The sequence below is a fragment of the Peromyscus eremicus genome, chromosome 4, assembly GCF_949786415.1.
Source record: "Peromyscus eremicus chromosome 4, PerEre_H2_v1, whole genome shotgun sequence".
Classification (NCBI taxonomy): Eukaryota; Metazoa; Chordata; class Mammalia; order Rodentia; family Cricetidae; genus Peromyscus; species Peromyscus eremicus.
This window is the reverse complement of record NC_081419.1, coordinates 127,556,116-127,577,539: the sequence shown is the minus strand read 5'-3', so window position 1 is coordinate 127,577,539 and position 21,424 is coordinate 127,556,116. Positions and strand designations below refer to the sequence as shown.

The window sequence follows — 21,424 nt, the reverse complement described above, 5'->3', positions numbered from 1 at the left end:
TCCCCCCCGCCACGCCCCCCCATGCCCCCTACGCCAGTGCTGGGAATCAAACACAGGGCCTCAGGGCCAGGTATACACAGAGAAACTGTATCTCAAAAACAAACAAAGAAAAACAAAACCCAGGGCCCCATGTATGACTGGCAAGCACTGTATCACTGAGCTGTTCCTCCAATCTAGAAGCTCTCTGAGAGCAGAAGCCATTGTATTCTGAGCCCTCCGGCCCCCTCGAGGGCTGGCACTGAGCTCTGTACAGCTTGGATCTTGAGAGTGTTTGAAGATGGATCAGCAGGGTATGTTTCTGGTCTTTTGTTTTTACTTTCCCGCTAACATTCATGATTGCAGCTGTCATTCCTAAATCTTTAAGAAAGTCTCTAGGCTCATTCTGGCTTGTGAAATTGGGGCTCCTCTGTTCTGGGTCCTTGGAACTCTGAGGCCAGCCAACTCTGGCTCTTCCTCTGGGAGACAGACACTTCCTATGTGTCCCATGTGATTTGGCTGCATGTGTTAACAGTTTCAAAGTGGATGTAGTTAATTTGGGGTTACCTATTCAGCGGAGCTGAGTGTTCTGTGCCCCTTAGGTGTCAGAGGGACTTCTGTGCCTGGAACAGACATAAATGGAACCCCTGTCTGGGTCTCCCATGAATGCAAAGACCTGTTGTTCTGACCATTGTTCTCAAGGAGACATTTTTTTGGCTGCACACACATAACTTTGGATCATGTGACTCCCCACAGACAAAACTTGGCCTAATCCAGCGCTGGCCTGATCTGCAGAACTCAATTGAAATGCTTGTGGCTATTGCCAGAGAGACAGCTCAACACGTAAAGGCGCGTGCTGCCGAGCCTAATGACGAGTCCAGTCCTCAGAACCCACATGTTGGAGGAAGAGAACGGACTCCTGCCTGTTGTTCTCTGACCTCTGTACACGTGTGTTCATACACATAAACACACACAGTAAATAGGATTTCATAAAAATAGTTAGGGCTGGGAAATAGCACAGTGGTGGTACTTACTGCCCAACACCATCACCTCCCCAAACAAAACAAACAGAAAAACTGCTGGGTCTTTAGATGCAGGTTGCTTGCCTAAGGTCACACTTGCCTGGTTCTAATTGTGAGTTCCAGGCAAGCCAGGGCTACAGAGTGAGATTTTTTCCCACGAAAGGAGGAGGAGAAGGGAGAAGAAGAAGGAGGAGAAGGGAGAAGGAGAGGAGGAGGAGGAGGAGGAGGAGGAGGAGGAGGAGGAGGAGGAGGAGATTTTAGCTCAGATCTCTCAGAAGTGATGTTATTTTTTTTTTGTTGTTGTTGCTTTTGTTCCTGTTTTTATGCACAGGGTTTCTCTGTGTAGCCCTGGATGTCCTGGAACTCTTCTGTAGACCAGGCTGTCCTCGAACTCACAGAGATCCTCCTGCTTCTGCCTCCCAAGTGCTGGGATTAAAGGCGTGTGTCACCACTGCCTGGCTGGAAGTGATGTTCTTAAATATCCCTACTGCAAGGCATATGGCTCTCTAAGGTCTAGTTTAGCCTTTACAAAGAGCTTTAATCTTTCACTGAATAGGTGAAGTTAGGCATCTTAGTTACTCCTGTTATTGCTGTGATAAGATCACTGACAAAGAGCAACTTAAGGAAGGGTATGTACAGTTCATCTGGCAGAGAGGTGACAGGTCACAGTGCATCTGCAGTCCGTAGGCAGACCGAGATGAACGCTGGCACTCAGCTAATTTTCTCTTTTTATGCTTCCACAACTCTAGCCCATGAATTGGTATTGTTGCTTGTGTAGCCTCTTTAGCATGATTACAGGTTAGTTCTACCATGCTTGGCTCATTCATTCTTCTGGCAAATATTTCCTGTTTCCTCCTGATCCAGGACTGGATACAGATACCAGGGCACAGAATGATGTCCGACAGTTCAGGAGCTCACGTCTTGTTTTGTGCTGTTGATGTTCATCATGGACATACACCTTGTCTATAGGCTCTTGTATCCTAGATAATCCTGATGTGGCTTTTTCATGTACCTGTGAATAAATATTCGGAGTGTGGTTCCTAAGAGGACTACCGTTAGAATAAAGGGTTCATCTGCCTTTAGAATCTTACTAAATGCTCCTGCCATACCACATCTGTAAGACAGGTGATGTAAAATGAGATTTTATTCTCCAAGGTGTAGTGTGGGGTCTCTGCTGGTCAGTCAGCATACAGGAGTCCAAAAACTATTTTTAGTCCAGCCTTGCTAAGCCAGCAGGCCCTTAAAGGTTATCCCTTATGGGCGTTGGAATCCCAAGCTCTCTGTATTCCACCAGCCTCAGGGCAGAGACTTTGAATCCTCACAATGCCTTGTTGAGAGAACTATCATACTAGTACCCATTAAATAGGAAAAGTGACAAGTTCAGAGAGACTTTGAGAGATACCAAGGCTAGAGACCAAGTGACAGGGCCTGGATTCAAATACTTATCTGGGTATTACCGCTGTGCCCACTCCCTTACACTGTTATGCCGAGAACAGCAGAAGTATTCTTGGCTGAGATATGGCTCAGTGGTGAAGCACTTGCCCAGATACATAGGACCTTGGGAGGTGGAGGCAGAAGGAGGAGTTCAAGGCCAGCCTGGGCTACATGAGACCATGTTTCAACAACAATAAGAACAAAAACCAACCCCCCCTTCACAGTGATAACCTCTGTTGATATCTTTACATCAGGGAACCACACCTCTATTGAAGACCTATTCTATGGCAGACAGGCAAACAGTGGCCTCATCATCCTGCGAGGCAGATGCGTATTAGTTCCATTTTAAAAATGAGGAACTAAGGGCTGAAGAGATGGATCTAAAGGTAGACATTTGCTGCTAGGCCCAAAGATTGGGGACCCACATGGTTCAAGGGGAGACCCAATCCCACAAGTTATCCTCTGACTTCCACGTGTGACTGTGCCTACACAGTGTACTTGCATGTACTTGTACACACACATTAAATAAAAATGAAATAATAAAAAAATTAGGGCAAAAAATAGGGGTCAGAGAGATGTCTTAACAGTTAAGAATGTGTATTGCAAGCTGGGTGGTAGCGCACGCCTTTAATCCCAGCACTCAGGAGGTAGAGTCAGGGGGATCTCTGAGTTCTGAGCTCTTGTAGAAGACCTGAAATTGGTTCTCAGCACCCACACTGGCAGTTTACACTGCTTATAACTCCAAGTCTAAAGGGATCCAATGCCTTTAGCCTCTGAGGGCATCTATATTTAGGTGCACATACCTCCTACCCAATTCTTAAAAGTAATAAAAATAAAAATCATTTAAAGTTAAATGCTTGCATATCTGTAAGTGCACTTTTATGGCTACCCTCAGAGGCCAGAAGAGGGTGTGGGATTCCCTACAGTTGGACTTATTTAAGGTTGTGAGCTGTCATGTGGGTGCTGGGAACTGAACCTGGGTTCTCTTCAAGAGCAGTAAGTGCCCTTAACCACTGAGCCATCTCTCCAGTCCTAATAAAAATAAATCTTTTCAAAAATTCTGTTAGGGCCCGATGTGGCGGTGCACGCCTTTAATCCTAGCACTCGGGAGGCAGAGGCAGGCAGATTGAGTTCCAGGTCAGCCTGGTCTACAGAGCGAGTTCTAGGGCAGGAAGGGCTACACAGAGAATTCCTGTCTTAAAAAACAAAACCCCAAATAAACAAAATAAAAATTCTATTATTTTATTTTATTTATATGTGTGCTTTGCCTGCATGTATGTCTGTGCACCACATGCATGCGTGGTGCCTGAGGGAGTGGTGAGCCTCCATGTGGGTACTGGGAATCAAACCAATGTTCTCTGCAAGAACAAGTGCTCTTAACCACTGAGCCAACTCTCCAGTGTGGTGATATTGTGTTGCCCAATATATCGTGCACCCTAATAAATTTATCTGGGGTCAGAGAACAAAACAACCACTAGACAGACATAGAGGCCAGAAAATGGTGGCACACACGCCTTTAATCCTATCACTTAGGAGGCAGAAATCCATCGGATCTCTGTGAGTTCAAAGCCACACTGGAACTAGCCAGGCATGGTGACTCACACCTTTAATCCCAGGAAGTGATGGCAGAAAGCAGAAAGATATATAAGGCGTGAGGACCAGGAACTAGAGCCTGGTTAAGCTTTTAGGCCTTTAGCAGCAGTTCAGCTGAGATTCATTCTGGATGAGGACTCAAAGGCTTCCAGTCTGAGGAAACAGGATCAGCTGAGGAATTGGTGAGGTGAGGAAGCTGTGGCTTGTTCTGCTTCTCTGATCTTCCAGCATTCACCCCAATACCTGGCTCTGGGTTTTTTTTTAAAAATTTTTATTTATTTTTTGGGGGTTTGTTTTTGTTAATTAGAACTTCTAAGATTTGTGCTACACTCCAGCCCCTATTAATTTTTTTTTTTTAATGAGGGACTCACTGGGCATGGTAACACATGTCTGAAACCTCAGCATTTGGGAGGCTAAGGACCACTAGTTCATGGCCAGTATGAACCACAAGTAATGAAACCCTGCCTTAAAGAGCAGAAAAGAGCCAGGTGAACGGTGTGCACACCTGTAATTCCAGCACTTGGGATGTAGAGACAAGAGGATCACGAGTTAAAGGTTGCTCCCTGCTCTGTGGCTACTGTTCAGGAAGGACATTGAGGAGCTCTGATGGCTGACAGAGATTGCCAACACTCAAGTGGCCCAGCTTGGTGGTGACACAATCTTCAGCAAGATCATCGCAAAGAAATCCTCCACCAAGATCATCTTTTCTTTCATGACATTTCTCCTCAAGCACCAACACTTTCTGGTGATACCCAAGAATCTTATAGCCCAGATTTCTTTCTTTCTTTTTTTTCTTTTTTTCAGAGCTGAGGACCAAACCCAGGGCCTTGCCCTTGCTAGGCAAGCGCTCTACCACTGAGCTAAATCCCCAACCCCTAGCCCAGATTTCTGTAGCAGATGATGATGAAAGTCTTCGAGGATATTTGATAATTGTTGGCAAGAAATGTGCGCGGGAATCTGGGCCTGAACTGGGTTATCGCATGGCGGTGGAGGAAGTTGCAGATGGGCAACAATCTTTCTGTCATATTCATCTCCATGTTCTTGGGGTCGGCAGATGAATTGGTCTCCTGGTTAAGCATGTTGGGGGTAATTTTCCCTTCTTTAGGTAGTGAGTCAGTTGGCAGGCTCAAATATGTTAAATGCCACACATAGTTTTGCCTGTCTGTGGAGAAATTGAAGAGATCATTTAAAATCCTTGCCTAATGAAAGACATTGTTGCAAAAAAAAAAAAAAAGTTCAAGGTTGTCCTCAGGCATTTGAGACCTTATTCACAAAAGAAAGAAGGAAAGAAAGGGAAAAAGAAGAAAAGAAAGAGAAAGAAGGAAAAAAGGAAAGGTAGATTCAGGAACAAACAAACAAACAAAAAGGACATCAAGGCTCATAGTGGTTATGTCATAAAACAAGGACATTAAACCAAGCCCCCAGAGACCACTTGTATGTTCTCGTTCCAGGCCTTTCGATAGCCATTCCTTCGACAGGTGTCCCTTCTTTCCCATACGCCTCCCTTCTTCCTCCCTTTCTTCTTTCCTTCTCCAGGCTCTTGGGTATGCTAGGTAAGCACTCTACCGAAGAGCAATGCCTTTCTCACATCACAGAACACATTTCTTGGTTGTTCAATACTAGGGATTCCCATGTAGTCCAAATATTTTTCTAATGGGACATTTGTTTTTACTCTATGTATATGAATGTGTTGTCTGCATGTATGTATGTTACGTGTGTGCCCGGCACCCTTAGAAGGTAGGGGCAGCCCCAGGGACTGGAGTTAAGGACAGTTGTGAGGCACCATGTGGGTGCTGGGAACCAAACCTGGGTCTTTGGCTAAAACAGCAAGTGCTCTTAACCACTGAACCCATCCCTCCAGTCCCTACATGGTTTTGTTTTGTTTTCGTTTTTGGTTTTTTTGAGACAGGGTTTCTCCATGTATCACTGGCTGTCTTTGAGCTCACTCTGTAGACCAGGTAGGCCTTGAACTCACCTGTCTCTGCCTCCTGAGTGCTGGGATTAAACATGTGAACCACTATTGCTTGGCCTACATGGTTCTTGCTCTTGCTTTTCATGCCTCAGCCATCAGTGCTGGGATTGTAGGTATGCATTACTATACTTGGTTATTGTTATTCTCCTGCTACCTCGTGTATGTCAAATGCTATAGCAGAAGCTGGTTGTACCCTGGCAAATGAGATTGGGTTCCTCTGTTCACAGTATTGACATTTGGGTTAGAGTATAGAGGCCTTAGATTAGTAAAAAGATGAACCCATAGTATAATTTCAACAGGGAAGTAACCACCCACTCTGAGCAGACAGGGAACAGGTTGAGCCTAGCCAACAGATTTTCCAAGATTCCAGGCCAGGACATTTAGTCATGGGCACTTACTGAGCCCTGGGATGCATTCTGAACATTTCTGCATTGAGCCAAAACAAATGTGACTCCTCTCAGCAAAACACATGAGACTCTATGCTCTTCAGTTAAAGTGGGCAGGGGTATGGCCTTGCTCCATTGTAGAATCTAGTAAATGCCTTGAGTGGAATCTCTTCCTGTGTCCTGGGGCCAGGGCTCTCCTCTGGCTTTCTTCATTACCTTCAGCTTCCTGTGTGAGCTTTACCAGGCTGCTAGGTCAGAGACTTGGCTGGGGAGAATGTAGACTCTGGCTGGGCCTATATCCTTGTAGATTCCACGATCCTGGCCACCAGCCATGGTCATGCCCTCAGTTCTGGAAGCCACACTCTGTAGGCAGTCCCACCCTCTCTGCTCAGATGAGTCAGGCAGAAATCAGAGTGGGGAGGAACTGGGCTATTTATGGCCAAATTCTGGGGCCTCCACATTTCCACCCTCATTCAGGGAGAGGCCACTTGGTCTGTGAAATCCAAGCCCTGTTTCTGGCACCAGCTGGAACACTTCTCATTTATAGTATGTTCCTGTGGGAATGGAGAAAGATGATCTGGTTCTGGGACAGCCAGACAGGCAGTGACTCTAACAGTTTCTTTGGCTTCAGAGTTGACAAATGTTCATTTGCTGAACGTGTAGCACAGGAGAAGCTTGCTGGATTCTGAGGACATAGATGAGTCACATGAAGTTCTTGTCCTCCCAGTGTTCTCTCCAGGTGGGGACACTGACCTCAAGGGACTGCAGTTGGGTTCCTCGTAGCCACACAAAGTGACTCACAACCACCTGTAACTTCGGCTCTAAGGAATCCAACACCTCCAGCCTCCACGGGCACCTGTTACGACAGGTGCAACGAAGCAGCCATTTTTCTGCTTCTTTCTTCTCTCCTTGCTTTGTATTTTGTGACATAAGGAATGATTGACTTGAGCTATGGCAGCCCTCCTGTGGCTGTGAGGGCAAAGTCAAGAGTAAGACCCAGACTAGAGTGTCACACAGATCCCCTGAACTAAAGCTAAATTACCTTCCTTAACTTTTTTTCCTGTTCAGTCATTTGAGATAGGACCTAATTCTGTAGCCCAGGTTAGCCTAGAACTCTAGGCAATTCAACTACCTTAGACTCTCTCAAGTGAGCCAGGGATTATAGATGTGAGCCACAATGCTTCCTCAAGATTTCTGTCTGTCTGTCTCCTTCTAATAGGCCAGATTGATCTTAGACTTCCTATATAGTCAAGGATGACTCTGAGTCTCTGAATTCCTCATGCCTGGCCATGCTCAAGCTTTTGTTTCTCTTTCTTTTCCTCCCTTCCTTCCTTCCTTCCTTCCTTCCTTCCTTCCTTCCTTCCTTCCTTCCTTCCTTCTCTTTCTTTCTTTCTTTCTTTCTTTCTTTCTTTCTTTCTTTCTTTCTTTCTTTCTTTCTTTCTTTCTTTCTTTCTTTCTTTCTTTCATACAGGGTTTGTCTGTAACAGCTCTGATAGTCCTGGAACTCACTCTGTAGTTCAGGCTGTGAACTCAGAGATCCACCTGCCTCTGCCTCCCAAGTGCTGGGATTAAAGGCATGTGCCACCACTGCCTGGCTTTGTTTCTATTTCTTTTGAGACAGGTCTCAAGTGTCCTGGGTTTGAATGTGCTTTATAGCTGAATATAATCTTAGCCTTCTGATCCTCCTGCATCCAACTCTCAGTATAGACTCTCTGGGACCTAGTTTGGAGGGGCTTTTTGGCTCAGATGTCCTTTCCTGTCCTAGCACAGTTAGTAGGGCAGGTTCACATATCAGAGCAGGGCTTTGCTGGTTAGTTGGACAGAGAAGCAGATCTGGGTTGATATTCTAGAACTGTCCTGTCCATTGTGGTTGCCATTAGCTCTCTGTGACTATTTGAGTTTACTTATGATTTTTTTTGTTTCATTTACTGTTTACCGATAGACAGGGCTGGGGGTATGGCACAGCCTTTGTGTGGAGGTTAGAGGATGAATTACAGGAGTCGGTTCTCGCCTTCCATGGCATGGATTCTAGGAATCAAACTTAGGTCATTGGACTTTGTGGCAAGTGCCTTTACCTGCTAAGCCTCTTGCTGGCCCGTTTTGTTTTTGTTTTTGTTTGTTGTTGTTGTAGATAGTCTCATGTAGCCCATATTGGCTCTGAATTCTTTATGTAGCCAAGAATGACCTTGAACTTCTGACCTTCCTGCTTTTGTCCTAGCGGATTACTGGTGTGTGCCACCACACCTGGTTTTAAAAATTAATTTTAATTGTAGTTCAATAAACATTTTAAAATTCTGTTCAGGGGCTGGAGAGATGGCTCAGTGGTATTGAGCACTGCTCTTGCAGAGGGGCTGGGTTTGGTTCCCAGCACTCACATCAGTTGGTCCCCCAATTGCCTATAACACCAGCTCCAGGGGATCTGAGGCCCTCTTTTGGTGTCTGTGGCTACTTGCACCCATGTGGTGCCTAGTCACATAAAAATCAATCCTTTAAACAATTCTTCTGGTTTGTGTTAGTCTCATTTCACTTGTTCATTGCTGTGTGTAGCCAATGGTGACTTCATTGTATAGAGCAATACATACTCCACCATGACAAAAGGTCCACAGGAAAAAAAAAAAAGGTCCACAGCACCCTCTCAGAGATATTGGGCAGATCTGCCAGGGTCCCTGGCCATATACTGGTTAAGATACTAACTGCTGCTGTAAGAAATAAACCCATAAATCATGGTGCCTTAAAGATAATAAAAGTAAGCCAGGGGCAGGGGGAGGGTTGTGGTGGTGGTGGTGTACCCCTTTAATCCCAGGCAAAGAGAGGTGGATCTCTCAGCTCAAAGCTAGCCAGGTCTACGTAGAGAAACCTTATCTCAAAAAACCAAAACCAAAACTGGGAAAAAAAAAGATAAAATTAGCTGGACATGATGACACATGCCTGCAATCTCAGTGTTGGGGAGGCCAGTAAGAGACCCTGTTTCAAAAGGGCCAACAGCAGGGCTGGAGAGATGGCTCAGCAGTTAAGAGCGCTTGTTCTTGCAGAGGAGCTGGCCATGATTCCTAGCACCCGCATGGCGCTCATGGTGTCCTCTTCTGACCTCTGAGGCACACATATGGTGTACAGATACACATTTGAGCAAAACTTTCATACACATAAAATGAAGTAATAAATCTAAAAAGGACATTAAAAGAAGGGGAACAACATAATAGAAGTTTTTCTTTTTTTCTTTTCTTCCCTTCTGTTCCTTCTTTCCTCCCTTCTTCCTTTCTTCTTTTCCTTCTTCCATTCTCTTTTTCATTCTTTCTTTTTTTATTTTATTCTATTATTTTTTATTTACTTATTGTCTTTTTTTTTTTTTTTTTTTTTCGAGACATGGTTTCTCTGTGTAGCTTTGCATGTGCCACCACCGCCTGGCTCTTTTTTTTAGGGATGCTCTGTGTAGTTTTGACTGTCCTGGAACTCGCTTTGTAGACCAGGCTGGCCTTGAATTCACAGAGGATCTGTCTGCCTCTGCCTCTGTGTCTGGAGTGCTGGGATCAAAGGCGTGTGCCGTCACTGCCTGGGCTGTCCTGGAACACTCTGTAGCAGTGGTTCTCAACCTGTGGGTTTTGATCCCCACAGGGTTGGATATTGGATACCCTGCATATCAGATATTTGCATTATGATTCACAACAGTTATGAGGTGGCAATGAAATGATTTTATGGTTGAGGGGTCACTGCATCATGAGGAACTGATGGGCCACAGCATTAGGGAGATTGAGAACAATTGCTCTGTAGCATCCATTACTTGGCAATCCTGCCCCAGCTGCCTGGGTTCTGGGATTACAGGTGTGAACCATCATACAACTCTCTGTCTCCATCTTTTTTTTTTTTTTTTTTTTTTTTTTTGTGGAGGGACGGCACGGTTTCCCTGTGTAGTCTTGGCTGTCCTGGAACTCATTCTATAGACCAGGGTGGCCTCAAACTCACAGAGATCCTCCTGCCTCTGCCTCCCAAATGCTGAGATTAAAGGTGTGCACCATCACCACCTGGCTCTGTCTCCTTTTCTTTTTCTTTCTTTCTTTCTTTCTTTCTTTCTTTCTTTCTTTCTTTCTTTCTTTCTTTCTTTCTTTCTTTTCTTCTTCTTCTTCTTCTTCTTCTTCTTCTTCTTCTTCTTCTTCTTCGAACATAAAAGCATTTTATGTACAACTGCAGGAGAAATAATACACAGCTTAAACATAAAAACAGGTTATAGCCTTGCTTGGCTTACAGTCATGTGCTACACATTTGACTTATTTTATTTACTTAGATTTTTTTTTTTGAGACAGTGTTGTTTCTCTGTGTCCTGGAACTTGTTCTGTAGAGACAAGGCTGGCCTTGAAGTGGGATTATTGACATGGGGAGGTCTAGCTAAATCACCCAGGCTGGCCTCAGCTCGTGATACTTCTGCCTCAGCCTCCTGCATAGCTAGGATTCACCGGCAGCTGACATCACATGCCTTGAAGATGTTTTGCTTTAAAACATTATTTTTAAAAAATTTTAAATACTTATTTGTGTGTGTGTGTGTGTTTACCTGTGCTCAATAGCCCAAATGTGTTGTTTTGGTAAGGGTTCCAACTCTGATGTTAGCAATTCTGAGATAATTGCATCTGTTTATGTATATTTGAATTGGACTACACCATCTATTTTTTAAAATTATTTTTGTTTTATTATTTTATGTTTTAGAGTATTTTTTCCTGCAAAAATGTCTGTGTACCATGTGCATGAATGGCCTACTGAAGTCAGAAGAGGGCATTGGATCCCTTGGAACTGGAGTTAGAGACAGTTGTGAGCTGCCATGTGGGTGCAGGGAATAGAACCTGGGTCCTCTGAAAGAACAGCCAGTGCTTTTAACCACTGAGCCATCTCTCCAATGCCCTGCTATCTCTATTTTCATTGGACTTCTTTAGAGTATGGCTGACATCCTCATGTTGAAGATGGTACCCTGTCAGTGGGGCTTCTGGGCAGCGAAAGGAGAACACAGAGAAAGGAAAGGACACCTCTTTTCCTTGTCCGTCAAAGCCTGCTGTGTATCATTATTCTTTTCTCATGCTATTGGCCAGAATTGGTGACATGGGTATTTATAAATGTAGAGGACCCTGGGAAATGAAGTCTTTACGAGGCTATTAATGTATTGGAGGATGATGAACACTGCCATAGAACTATCTCGTTTGGCTCCTTCTAGCAGATAAGTGTGAAGAGGTGGGAGCAAGCTCCAGGACAGTAGCCAGAAGTCACAAAGCCTGACTTCCATCATGGTGCTCGGAGCCTGTCTTGCTATAGTGGTTGTTCTCTCTCCTCTCTCCCAACTCCACCTCTCTCTCTTTTTCTTTTCTTTTCTTTCTTTTTCTTTTTTTGAGACAGGGTTTCTCTGTGTTGTTTTGGTGCCCATCCTGGAACTTGCTCTTTAGCTCAGGCTGACCTTGAACTCACAGAGATCTGCCTACCTCTGCCTCTGGAGTGCTGGGATTAAAGGTGTGCCCCACCACCGCTCGGCTCTACCCCTCTGTGTATCCCTCTTCCATTTCTCTATTTTTCTTTCCCTCTCCTGCCCTCTCTCTTTCTCATCTCAGTATGTAGCCCAGGCTGGCCTTGAGCTCTTCCTGCTCCTACCTACTGAGTGCTGGGATTATAGCCACGTGCCACCATTGCCTGGCCTCTGCTGACTGCTTTTTTCAAATGGCCACCTGAAGGCCCCAAACTTTCCGAGTCCTTGCTTAGAACTTATTCACTTGGCCACACGTGCTGCAAAGGAGGCTGAAAGTGTAGCCTTTGTTCTAGGTGGCCTTGTGTCCATAAACCAGGTTAAATGAGTAGATGGATACTGGGAGGTAGTCAATGTTTTCTACCCCTCTGCCATGCTAGAGGATTTAGTTTAGAAAATTATAATAATGTTAGGCAGAAATTAAGTTTTTAAAAAATAATTATTTTTTACTTCATTTACATTATTGTTTTGCCTGCATATATGTCTGTGTGAAGTTGTCAGATCTTGGAAGTTACAGACAGTTGTGAGCTGCCATGTGGATGCTGGAACTTGAACCCGGGTCCTCAAGAAGAGCAGTCAGTGCTCTTAACCACTGAGCCATCTCTCTAGCACCATAAATTAAGCTTTTAGTTAACTAGTGAAAATTGTGCTACATGGAGTTCATGCCACAGTGGTAACAGGTGACCTCTCTCCTTACCAGTTAAGTACATGAAGGAGGTCTCACCGTATTTCAAGAATTCTGCTGGCGGGACCTCAGTTGGCTGGGACTCACCTCCTGCCTCGCCTCTTCAACGTCAGCCTTCTTCCCCTGGCTCCCAACCCCGGAACCTCAGTGAGGCCAAACACATATCCTTGAAGATGGCATATGTCTCAAGGAGGTGCACCCCCACTGACCCGGAACCCAGGTGAGGCTGGAGTGGGGGAGGCATTGAGATAATATAAACGAAACAAAAGACATCTGTGTTGTATGTAACTGATGGACATGATGCCAGCATCTATGCTGGCACAAAAGAGGTGCTTAACAACTCGGTCAAATGGATGTATGACTTAACTCTAGGGTGATTGTATGCATTGCTTGCCCCCCCCCCCCCAACACACACACAAGACAGGGTTTCTCTGTGTAGCCCTGGCTGCCTTGGAACTCACTCTGTAGACCAGGCTGGCCTTGAACTCACAGAGATCCGCCTTCTGAGTGCTGGTTTCAAAGGCACGCACCACCACTCCCTTTGTCTCTTCTTCGTCTGGGAAATGAACAGTTGAGGAGGGACTTGGTGTAGGGAGGAGCCCTGACTTCCAATCCTGACTCTCCTTGATTTTTTTTATTTTTAGAAAGGGTCTCAAGCAGCCAGAGCTATTCTCAATTTTTCTGTGGAGCCCAGGAGGGCTTTGAACTTCTGATCCTTTTGCTTTAACTTAAGGAGGGGTGTGATTATGGGATGCACCACCACATCTGGTGTTTTGAAGTTCATCCCTCTGCTGGGAGAAGTAGCAGACTGTGTGCGTAGGGAGGGGTGGATTTGGTGGAGTCTGTCTTTGGAGATTGTTATCTAGGAAAGGTTTGCCTTTGATTTCCAGAGATTCCTGTCAAAGCCTCAGTGGTTAGAACTGGGTCACGTGGCAGGCATAACTGCAAGGGAAGCCATGAACCCGAATACTTTGCTCTCTAGTTCTGCAGTAGAGGAAGGCAGGGGTGAAGGTGGATGGGCTAGGTTTTGGGAACAGCCTCTGGTTTCTGCTCTGCTCCACGTAGTACAGAAATCCAAAGGGGAGTGAATCTTTAATGGAACACAAAACATTTTGGAAAACCTTTCCAGCACTGCTGTTGCTGTCCCCTGGAACTCTCCCTCCATACTTGATGGATGGCTTTTTGTTTCTTTTCTCTCTACTCACTTTCTCTCTTTTCCCAAGCCCTCCCCCCCCACACTTTTTTGAGACAGAGTCTGTATAGTTTAGGTAGCTCAGTCTTTAAAAATTTTAGAATTATCTTTATGTATTTATTTATTTTGTGTGTGTGTGTGTGTGTGTGTGTGTGTGTATGTGTGTGTGTATGTGTATGTGCACGTGTATGTGCACGCGCACAGTGCATGTGTGGTGGTCAGAGGGCAGCTTTTAGGAGTTGGTTCTCTCCTACCATGTGGGTCTCGGGAATCAGGTCATCAGGCTTGGCTGCAAGTGCCTTTACCCATGGAGCCGTCTTGACTGCCTTGATAATTTTGAACTTCTGATCCTTCTGCCTCAGTCTCCCAAGTGCTGACATTGCAGATGTGAACCACCACACCTGGCTGCTTTTCTTTTCTTTTCTTTTCTTTTCTTTTCTTTTCTTTTCTTTTCTTTTCTTTTCTTTTCTTTTCTTTTGAGATGGAGTCTCTTTAGTCTGTTCTTGCCTGCCTCAACCTGATTTGATTACAGATGTGCACTGCTTGGCCCAGGTCTTTATTATAAGTAAACTTTTTTTAAAAAAAGATTCATTTGTTTATTATGTATATAGTGTTCTGTCTACATGTATCCTTGCAGGCTAGAAGAAGGCACCAGATCTCATTATAGATGGTTGTTAGCCACCATGTGGGTGTTGGGAATTGAACTCAGGACCTCTGGAAGAACAGCCAGTGCTCTTACCTCTGAGCCATCTCTCCAGACCCCTATAAGTAAACTTGGTTTCTTAAGATTCTTAATATATTTCCCTTATTAGTAGATGAATGCCTTAGATTCTAGGCAACAGGGAGGGCTGGAAAGCTATCTCAGCAGGAACCTTTCATAGACACCAGGAGAAAAAGGGGATTGGGTCCTTATACCATAACTGTGGCTCCTGGCCAATGTTTGAGTGGGTATCTAAAATTTGTGTGTGTATATGTGTGTGTTGTAGCTTCTTGTCTCTAAGTCTTGCGAGCTTTTAACACCCGTGGCTGGGATTCTAGCAACAAACTCAGTCCTTATCTCTCATGAACACCCTGTGTGGTTTCTTCCGGTTTGGCAGTGGGTGGGTTTCTTGGACCACATGTCGGGGTTGGATAGCTGGCCAGTGACACGTCCTATCTTTTATCCCATTGTCCCTTCAGGTATCTGGAGATCTGGGCAGCAGATGGCCAGGACACCCTCTTCTTGAGGGCCAAGGATGAGGCCAGTGCAAGGTCATGGGCAGGTGCCATCCAAGCCCAGATCAGCACGTTCATCCCTTGGGTCAAGGACGAGCTGCAGGCGCTGCTGACAGCCACAGGTGCAGCTGGGAGCCAGGACATCAAGCAGATTGGCTGGCTGACGGAACAGGTGCTGGCTGGGCCCCATTTCTGGCACCCCTTATCACCCCATGCCCTCCTGGCCCTTGATCTCTTTCCTTCCACCCCTCCTCACTACTGTTTTGCTTGCAGTTGCCCAGTGGGGGTACGGCCCCAACCCTGGCCCTCCTGACGGAGAAGGAGTTGCTCCTCTACTGCTCTCTCCCCCAGACTCGAGAGGCCCTGAGCAGGCCAGCCCGTACTGCCCCGCTCATTGCTACCAGGTACCGAGGGGCAGGGGCACTGTGTTGCGCTCAGTGTTGTACTCAGACTTGGGAAGGTGGTATTCCAGATGGGCCCCAGAAGCCCCAAATGTCAGCCCTGCTCTGCCTCCAGCTATTTCCCAGGTGGTCTGAAGCAAGTTCTGCTCCTTTTAGCCACAATTTCCCTCATTTATAAAGTTGAAGCTCGGAACAGAAAAATGTGGAGTGCTAACTGTCACTCAGTTACTGACACCTACATCTTGTACTGCATGGTTCAGGGGACACAGAGTTGACATGAACAGTCACTGCCCTCAGGGAGAATCCAGAGTCGGGAGATAGACCCAGAATAGCCATTACATTGAAGGTTATAGGAGACACTAAGCTGTCTGGCTTGGCAAGGGAAGTCTTTGGGAGGAGGTGACATTTGAAGTGGACTTTGATGAAGGAGAAGTGTGGCTTTGAGGAAGGACGGTAGAGGATCTTAGGTGTGGCCAGAGGTACAGAGGCAGGAAGGGCTAGAGCATGTTCCTGGCCTGTGAATGTGGCAGAACCAGATGCAGAATCCACATGGGAACTGGGGGGAAAGAGACAGAGCTGCTGTCTGGTGAAGGAACACTGTGTCAGCAAGGTTTTGTGTATGTGTGTGCGCACGTGTGCAAGTGCATACAAATGTAGAAACCAGAGCTCATATTCAGATACCTTTCTCTATTTCTCTCTACCTTAAATTTGAGACTTTGCCTTTCACCAAACCTAGAGGTTGCTATTTTTGGCTAGACTGGCTGATCATTAAGCACACAGGATCCACCTGTCTCTGCCCCCTCCAATCCTGAGGTTCCAGATATGTGATGTCACATTTGGCTTTACCATATATTCATATATGTGTGTATATATACATATTTGTGTATATATGTACATATATATTAATTTTTATGAAACAGAGTCTTACTATGTATCCCTGGCTGGTCTGGAACTCGCAACATGGACCAAAGTGACCTTGAACTTGCAGGAGATATGCCTGCCTCTGGCTGTAAGTGCTGGGATTAAAGGCATGTGCCCTCATGCCCACTCCATATTATTTTTTTGAGCCAGGGTCTCTCATTGAACTCAGAGCTTGCTGTTTTGGCTAGACTGACAGGCCAGTGGCCCCTGTCTCAGCTTCGCCTAGCCTGGGGGCTGCAGGTCTGGTTTTTACATAGATGCTGGGACCCAAACTCAGGTCCTCCTGCTTGAGCAGCAAGCACTTCACCCCTAGAGCCAGCTCCCTAGTCCCAGCAGTGTCTTAACACTCAAGGCAGGCTGTGCTGGAGGGGTTAAGTTGGGGAGTCAGGAGACGGGGGGCTGTGTTTCAGAGGAAGCCCTGTGCCTGCCTCAGAGAACTTTCACTGGGGAGGGGAAGGGCAGAAGCTGAGAGGCTGCCATAGCTTTGGGAGACATGGGCTGAGGGAAGAAGCAAGTGGGTGGAGGGAGCATATGGAGAAGAACAGTGGCATTTGCAGTGGAAAGAGCATGGGTGGGAACTCACAGGCTCAGGGCTTGCCAACTGGGAGAGGGCAGGAGACGTCCCGGATGAATAGGAGGTTTGGAGTGTGTGTGTGTGTGTGTTGGTGGGGGCAGTGGGACTGGAGTGAGGGTGCCTATGGAGGAGGTTCAGGGGGATGCTGAGTTAGGTCCAGAGTATGTTTGGGAAACATAGGGAACGTGGCTCAGAAGCTTGGGGACTATTGGGTCTGAGGCTCGGGGCTGGAGGATGGGACTTCAGTAGAAGCTCTAAAGGGAAACAGAGTGGGTGGAGTGAGGAACAGAGGGGCTAAGGGCCAGAACTTAGAGGTCTGCTGGCCAGAGAGGGGCAGTGAGCTGCCTAAGGCCACAGCTGCCAATGAGAATCAAGCTGCACGGTCTGGGGCCCTTGTTACCATGTCTCCTCTCTCTGGATAGGTTCTGGGCCGGCTGACTAGTGGCAGGTTTTGGATTGCCTGCCCAGTCAAGTGATTTGTTAATTAAGGCAAATATTTATTAAACAGTTACTATGTGCCCATAGTTTAAATTGCTTGGAATATAGTGCTGTGTAAAACAGACAAAAACTTCTGCTTTAGTGACATTCTAGGGAAAAAGTTAGGCAAAAGCCTACTGAAACTAATAAGTAAAATATGTAATTTCAGTTGCATGTGGGGGCACATACCTGTAATTCCAGTACTTAGGAGGCAGAAGCTGGAGGTTCAAGGCAAGTTCAAGGTCAGCCTGGTCTACATAGTGAATTCCAGGCTAGCCAGGGCTACACAGTGAGACCCTGTTAAATAACAGAAACATTCAAAATGTATAATCTCTGCAATCCTGATGAAAAGTGAGGCTATGAGTGACGGGGGAACTACTTTAGACAGATCTTCTCAGAGGAGGGAATATCTGAACTAAGATCTACAGGACGTGAAAGAGTGAGCCATGTCGGGGGTAGGGAGGAGTACTTGGGCAGAGCAACCAGCATGTGTGAGGACCCCACTAAGGCCGAAATGAGAGGAAGGGGAAGATGGGGGAGACATATGCGCTGCAATTCCTGTCCTCTCTAAGACACTGAAGGATGCGGGTCCCTGCCCTGGCCCCATCCCACCCCACCCCACAGCCTCATGCGTGGCCCTCTGCTCTGCACACAGGCTGGTACACTCGGGCCCCTCCAAGGGCTCAGTGCCCTATGATGCAGAACTCTCCTTTGCCCTGCGCACGGGCACGCGCCACGGTGTGGACACTCACCTGTTCAGTGTGGAGTCACCGCAAGAGCTGGCAGCTTGGACCCGACAGCTGGTGGATGGCTGTCACCGGGCTGCCGAAGGTGTGCAGGAAGTCTCTACAGGTGTGCCGGGGGGAACCTCTTGTGCCCAGAGGCATTCAAGTTTCTTTCTTTATGACATTTCTGGAGGGGGATAACAAATGGAGGTTGGGCCTTTTAAGAGGTCCTTGTTTGGGGGATGCAGGTGCTCTGGGAGGAAGGGAGACATTTTTCTTGGAGTCTTACTTATGTTATCCTTATGATTCTGCTGGTGAGGATACATGGTGGTGTGCACCTTTAATTCTAGCACTTGGGAAGCAGAGGCAGGTGGATCTCTGTGGGTTTGAGGCTAGCCTGGTCTACATAACAAGTTCCAGGCAAGCCAGGGCTGCACAATGTGACCCTGTCTTGGGAGCGAGGCTGTAGGTAAGACAGTAACCAGTTAGCTTTGAATTTCAAGTAAACAATGAATACTTTTTTATATGTCAATCTAAATTCTTCATTTTATATGAAATTTAAATTTAACCGGGCAGTCCTGGGACCTTATGGGATAAACTGTGTCCATCACAGAATTGAGCTCTCATTTATTTTTTATTGTGCTGCGAATTGAACCCAGGACCTTGTACATGATAGCTACATACTCTTCCACGGAGCCTTCCAGCCCAAGCTTCTCCAACACGTGCGCCAGAAGTGGGGCAAGACACAGCTCAGGTTCTCTGAAGGCTTGCCCTTCTGTGTGTTAGGATGGGGGTGACCGGGCAGCACTGTTCAGGTGTCTTGACAGCGAGCCCCCCATATCTAGGGGAATTCAGGCCAGATTCTGGAGCCGCTTTTGGAGTTGAGTGGGGCTTGTGGTCTCTGAGGTGCCAGTAGCCTGTGTTCCCTGCTCTCCTGCAGCCTGCACGTGGAATGGCCGTCCCTGTAACCTCTCTGTGCACATTGACAAGGGCTTCACACTGTGGGCAGCTGAGCCAGGAGCAGCCCGAGCTGTGCTGCTCCGACAGCCCTTCGAGAAGCTTCAGATGTCATCAGACGATGGCACGAGTCTCCTTTTCCTGGACTTTGGGGGTGCTGAAGGAGAGATCGTAAGTGGAGGGCTGCCTCTGCATCCTGGGGGTGGGGATGCTCTCCTGGAGGCCGGGCTGGAAAGAGCCCCTGATCCTTCTCTCTGTCTACTCTGCAGCAGCTGGACCTGCATTCGTGTCCCAAAACTATGGTCTTTATCATCCACTCCTTCCTTTCGGCCAAAGTCACCCGCTTGGGGCTCTTGGCCTAGAAGTTGTCAGATGCACTAGCCCTGAAGAGGATCATTTACCCTGTGGCCTGACTTGTCCTTCTGCCGACTGCCTACTCATCTTTGGGCGGAGGGAAGGGAGAGGAGGAGAACAAGGGTCTCAGAGACCAGCCTGAGGAAGGCCAGCTTGGTCTTGGGGAACAGGACTCAGACCTGAGACAGCAGGTCTGGCTTGTGATGGGGCAGCCTTCCTACTGCTCACCTCCACCAGTGCCTTTTGAAGAGAGATATTTTGTGTACACAGAAGCCATTCCAAGCCTGGGACCTGCCCCATGTGGGGATTCTGTCCCCAGCCAACAGCAGAGCTGCCAGGCCTCCTGGAGGCCCCAAGCCACCCCTGAGGTCTCTGCGGTTGGAGTCTTCTGGGTCAGTGGCAAGAGGAAGAAGAGGAACCTTCCTGTTCACTTTCTCCTGAGCCCCGTGGGGCGTCTGGGTTTTCTCTTCTCTCTCCTCCTTCCTCTTGGCTAATAAACAGCCTGTGAGCACATAGGCAGCCTGGCTCCATGTCTGTGGTTTGTGTCTTGACATTTCGACTCCGAGGTGGCTCTGCACTCCCAAGAGGAACCAGACCAAGGTGTGAGACCTTCTCCTGGAGAACTGGGTCTCAAAGTCAATTCAGGCTTTATCTGTGCTCTGTGATAAATGACCCTGCCATCTAGCAGCTTAAAGCAACAGCTACTCATTATGTCTTCCATTCTGTGGGTCAGAAATGTAAGAGTGGATTTATTCCTATCTGAGTTGGATTTATTCCGATCGGAGGTCTCTTATAAAATTTCAGCCAATGAGGAAATTGTCCCATGAAGTTACTTAATTAGCTTGGTTGGAAATTAGGCACCAAGAAATAGGGAGATGCAGGTAGGTGAAGAGTCTCCAGTCTTGGTTACTCATCCATCTCACTCATGCACCCACCAACCCACAGTTCACCTAGAAGTATCTAGGATACATCTGTTCTGTGCTAGTCCTTGGTGATGTAAAGCTGACAGGTCTCTATCCTCAGCTGGAAGAAATCCATCAAAATCTTCCACAATCAAATGTGTGATTCCAATTGGTCAGACCCAGGGAGTGAGCCGAGATGATGGTAGGACCTCTCCTGGTCTCATTTCTGTAGGAGGAGACACTGAAGCAGGTACAGCTTAGAGAAACATACTTCAGCCAGCTTCTCCTGAGGTAATACTGTCACACAACAACAAACCAACCAACCCGGTTCAATCTCCATGGCTACAACAACAGGCCTTTGTTTTCATGCTCCTGGCTGTGCATCGACTACAGTTTTACTAGTTCAAACTGGGCTGAGCAGAGCACTTTCGCCCCTGGCTGTTGGTTGGGCTTCCTCGGGCATGCTTGCCCTAGGGTAGGTCAGTGGAGTGGGAAGAACAGTCACAGTCAATCACATAGACCATTCAGGTCACCTGCCTGACAGAGAAGGAAAGCACACCCCACTCATGGGAGGGGAGAGGGGGAGTGAGTGAGTGCTCAGTATCAGAACTTTCACCAACCAGTAGAATTCCGTGAAAGACAGGTGAGTATCTTAGCACATTCGGGTCCTAAAGCATAAAGAGTATGAGGTTCCCAAGCTCCTGGAACCATAGGGTTTTGTTTCTGATTATTTTTAAAACTTCCCTGACCCAAATCCCACACTGGCCTAGGAATCCACAGTTGGTCTCTGGACTACTGCCACAGCCCCGGCGCTTTTCTGATCCTTCGGCCCCTCCTCATCCCGTTCACCCCCATGCCACAGTGTATTCACCACACAGTCGCCACTTTGTAGGCAAGGACACTGGCGTCAGCAGTGGCTAGTTGGCCATGGTTATCCAACCGTCAGCAGCAGCACAGCCCCAGCGGGAACCCAGCCAGTCTGAGGTTGAGTTAGTCGGTGCTAAGAATAGGGCTTTGGGATCAGACTGAACTATGGGCGGGTCCCAAACACGGCCCACTCTGTCTACTGTGTGAGCCTTTGTGTGTGACCACTTCTGTATTCTCACCTTCAAGTGTGTGAAATGAGTTAATCTCATAAATTTTT

General features: G+C 46.9%; 1 protein-coding gene and 1 pseudogene across 1 annotated transcript in view; both read left to right on the top strand.

Annotated features, from left to right (window-relative positions):
• Snta1 (syntrophin alpha 1) overlaps positions 1-19,908 on the top strand; it is a 32,516-nt gene extending 12,608 nt beyond the window's left edge. The window contains exons 3-8 of the mRNA XM_059259701.1: positions 12,578-12,782; positions 14,934-15,141; positions 15,243-15,373; positions 17,998-18,194; positions 19,008-19,195; positions 19,294-19,908. Coding sequence (XP_059115684.1) covers positions 12,578-12,782; positions 14,934-15,141; positions 15,243-15,373; positions 17,998-18,194; positions 19,008-19,195; positions 19,294-19,386 — 1,022 coding nt within the window. The 3' untranslated portion in view covers positions 19,387-19,908. The remainder of the gene's footprint in view (positions 1-12,577; positions 12,783-14,933; positions 15,142-15,242; positions 15,374-17,997; positions 18,195-19,007; positions 19,196-19,293) is intronic.
• Positions 1,787-5,100, top strand: LOC131910065 (adenosine 5'-monophosphoramidase HINT1-like; annotated as a pseudogene).
• Positions 19,909-21,424: the final 1,516 nt, after the last annotated feature.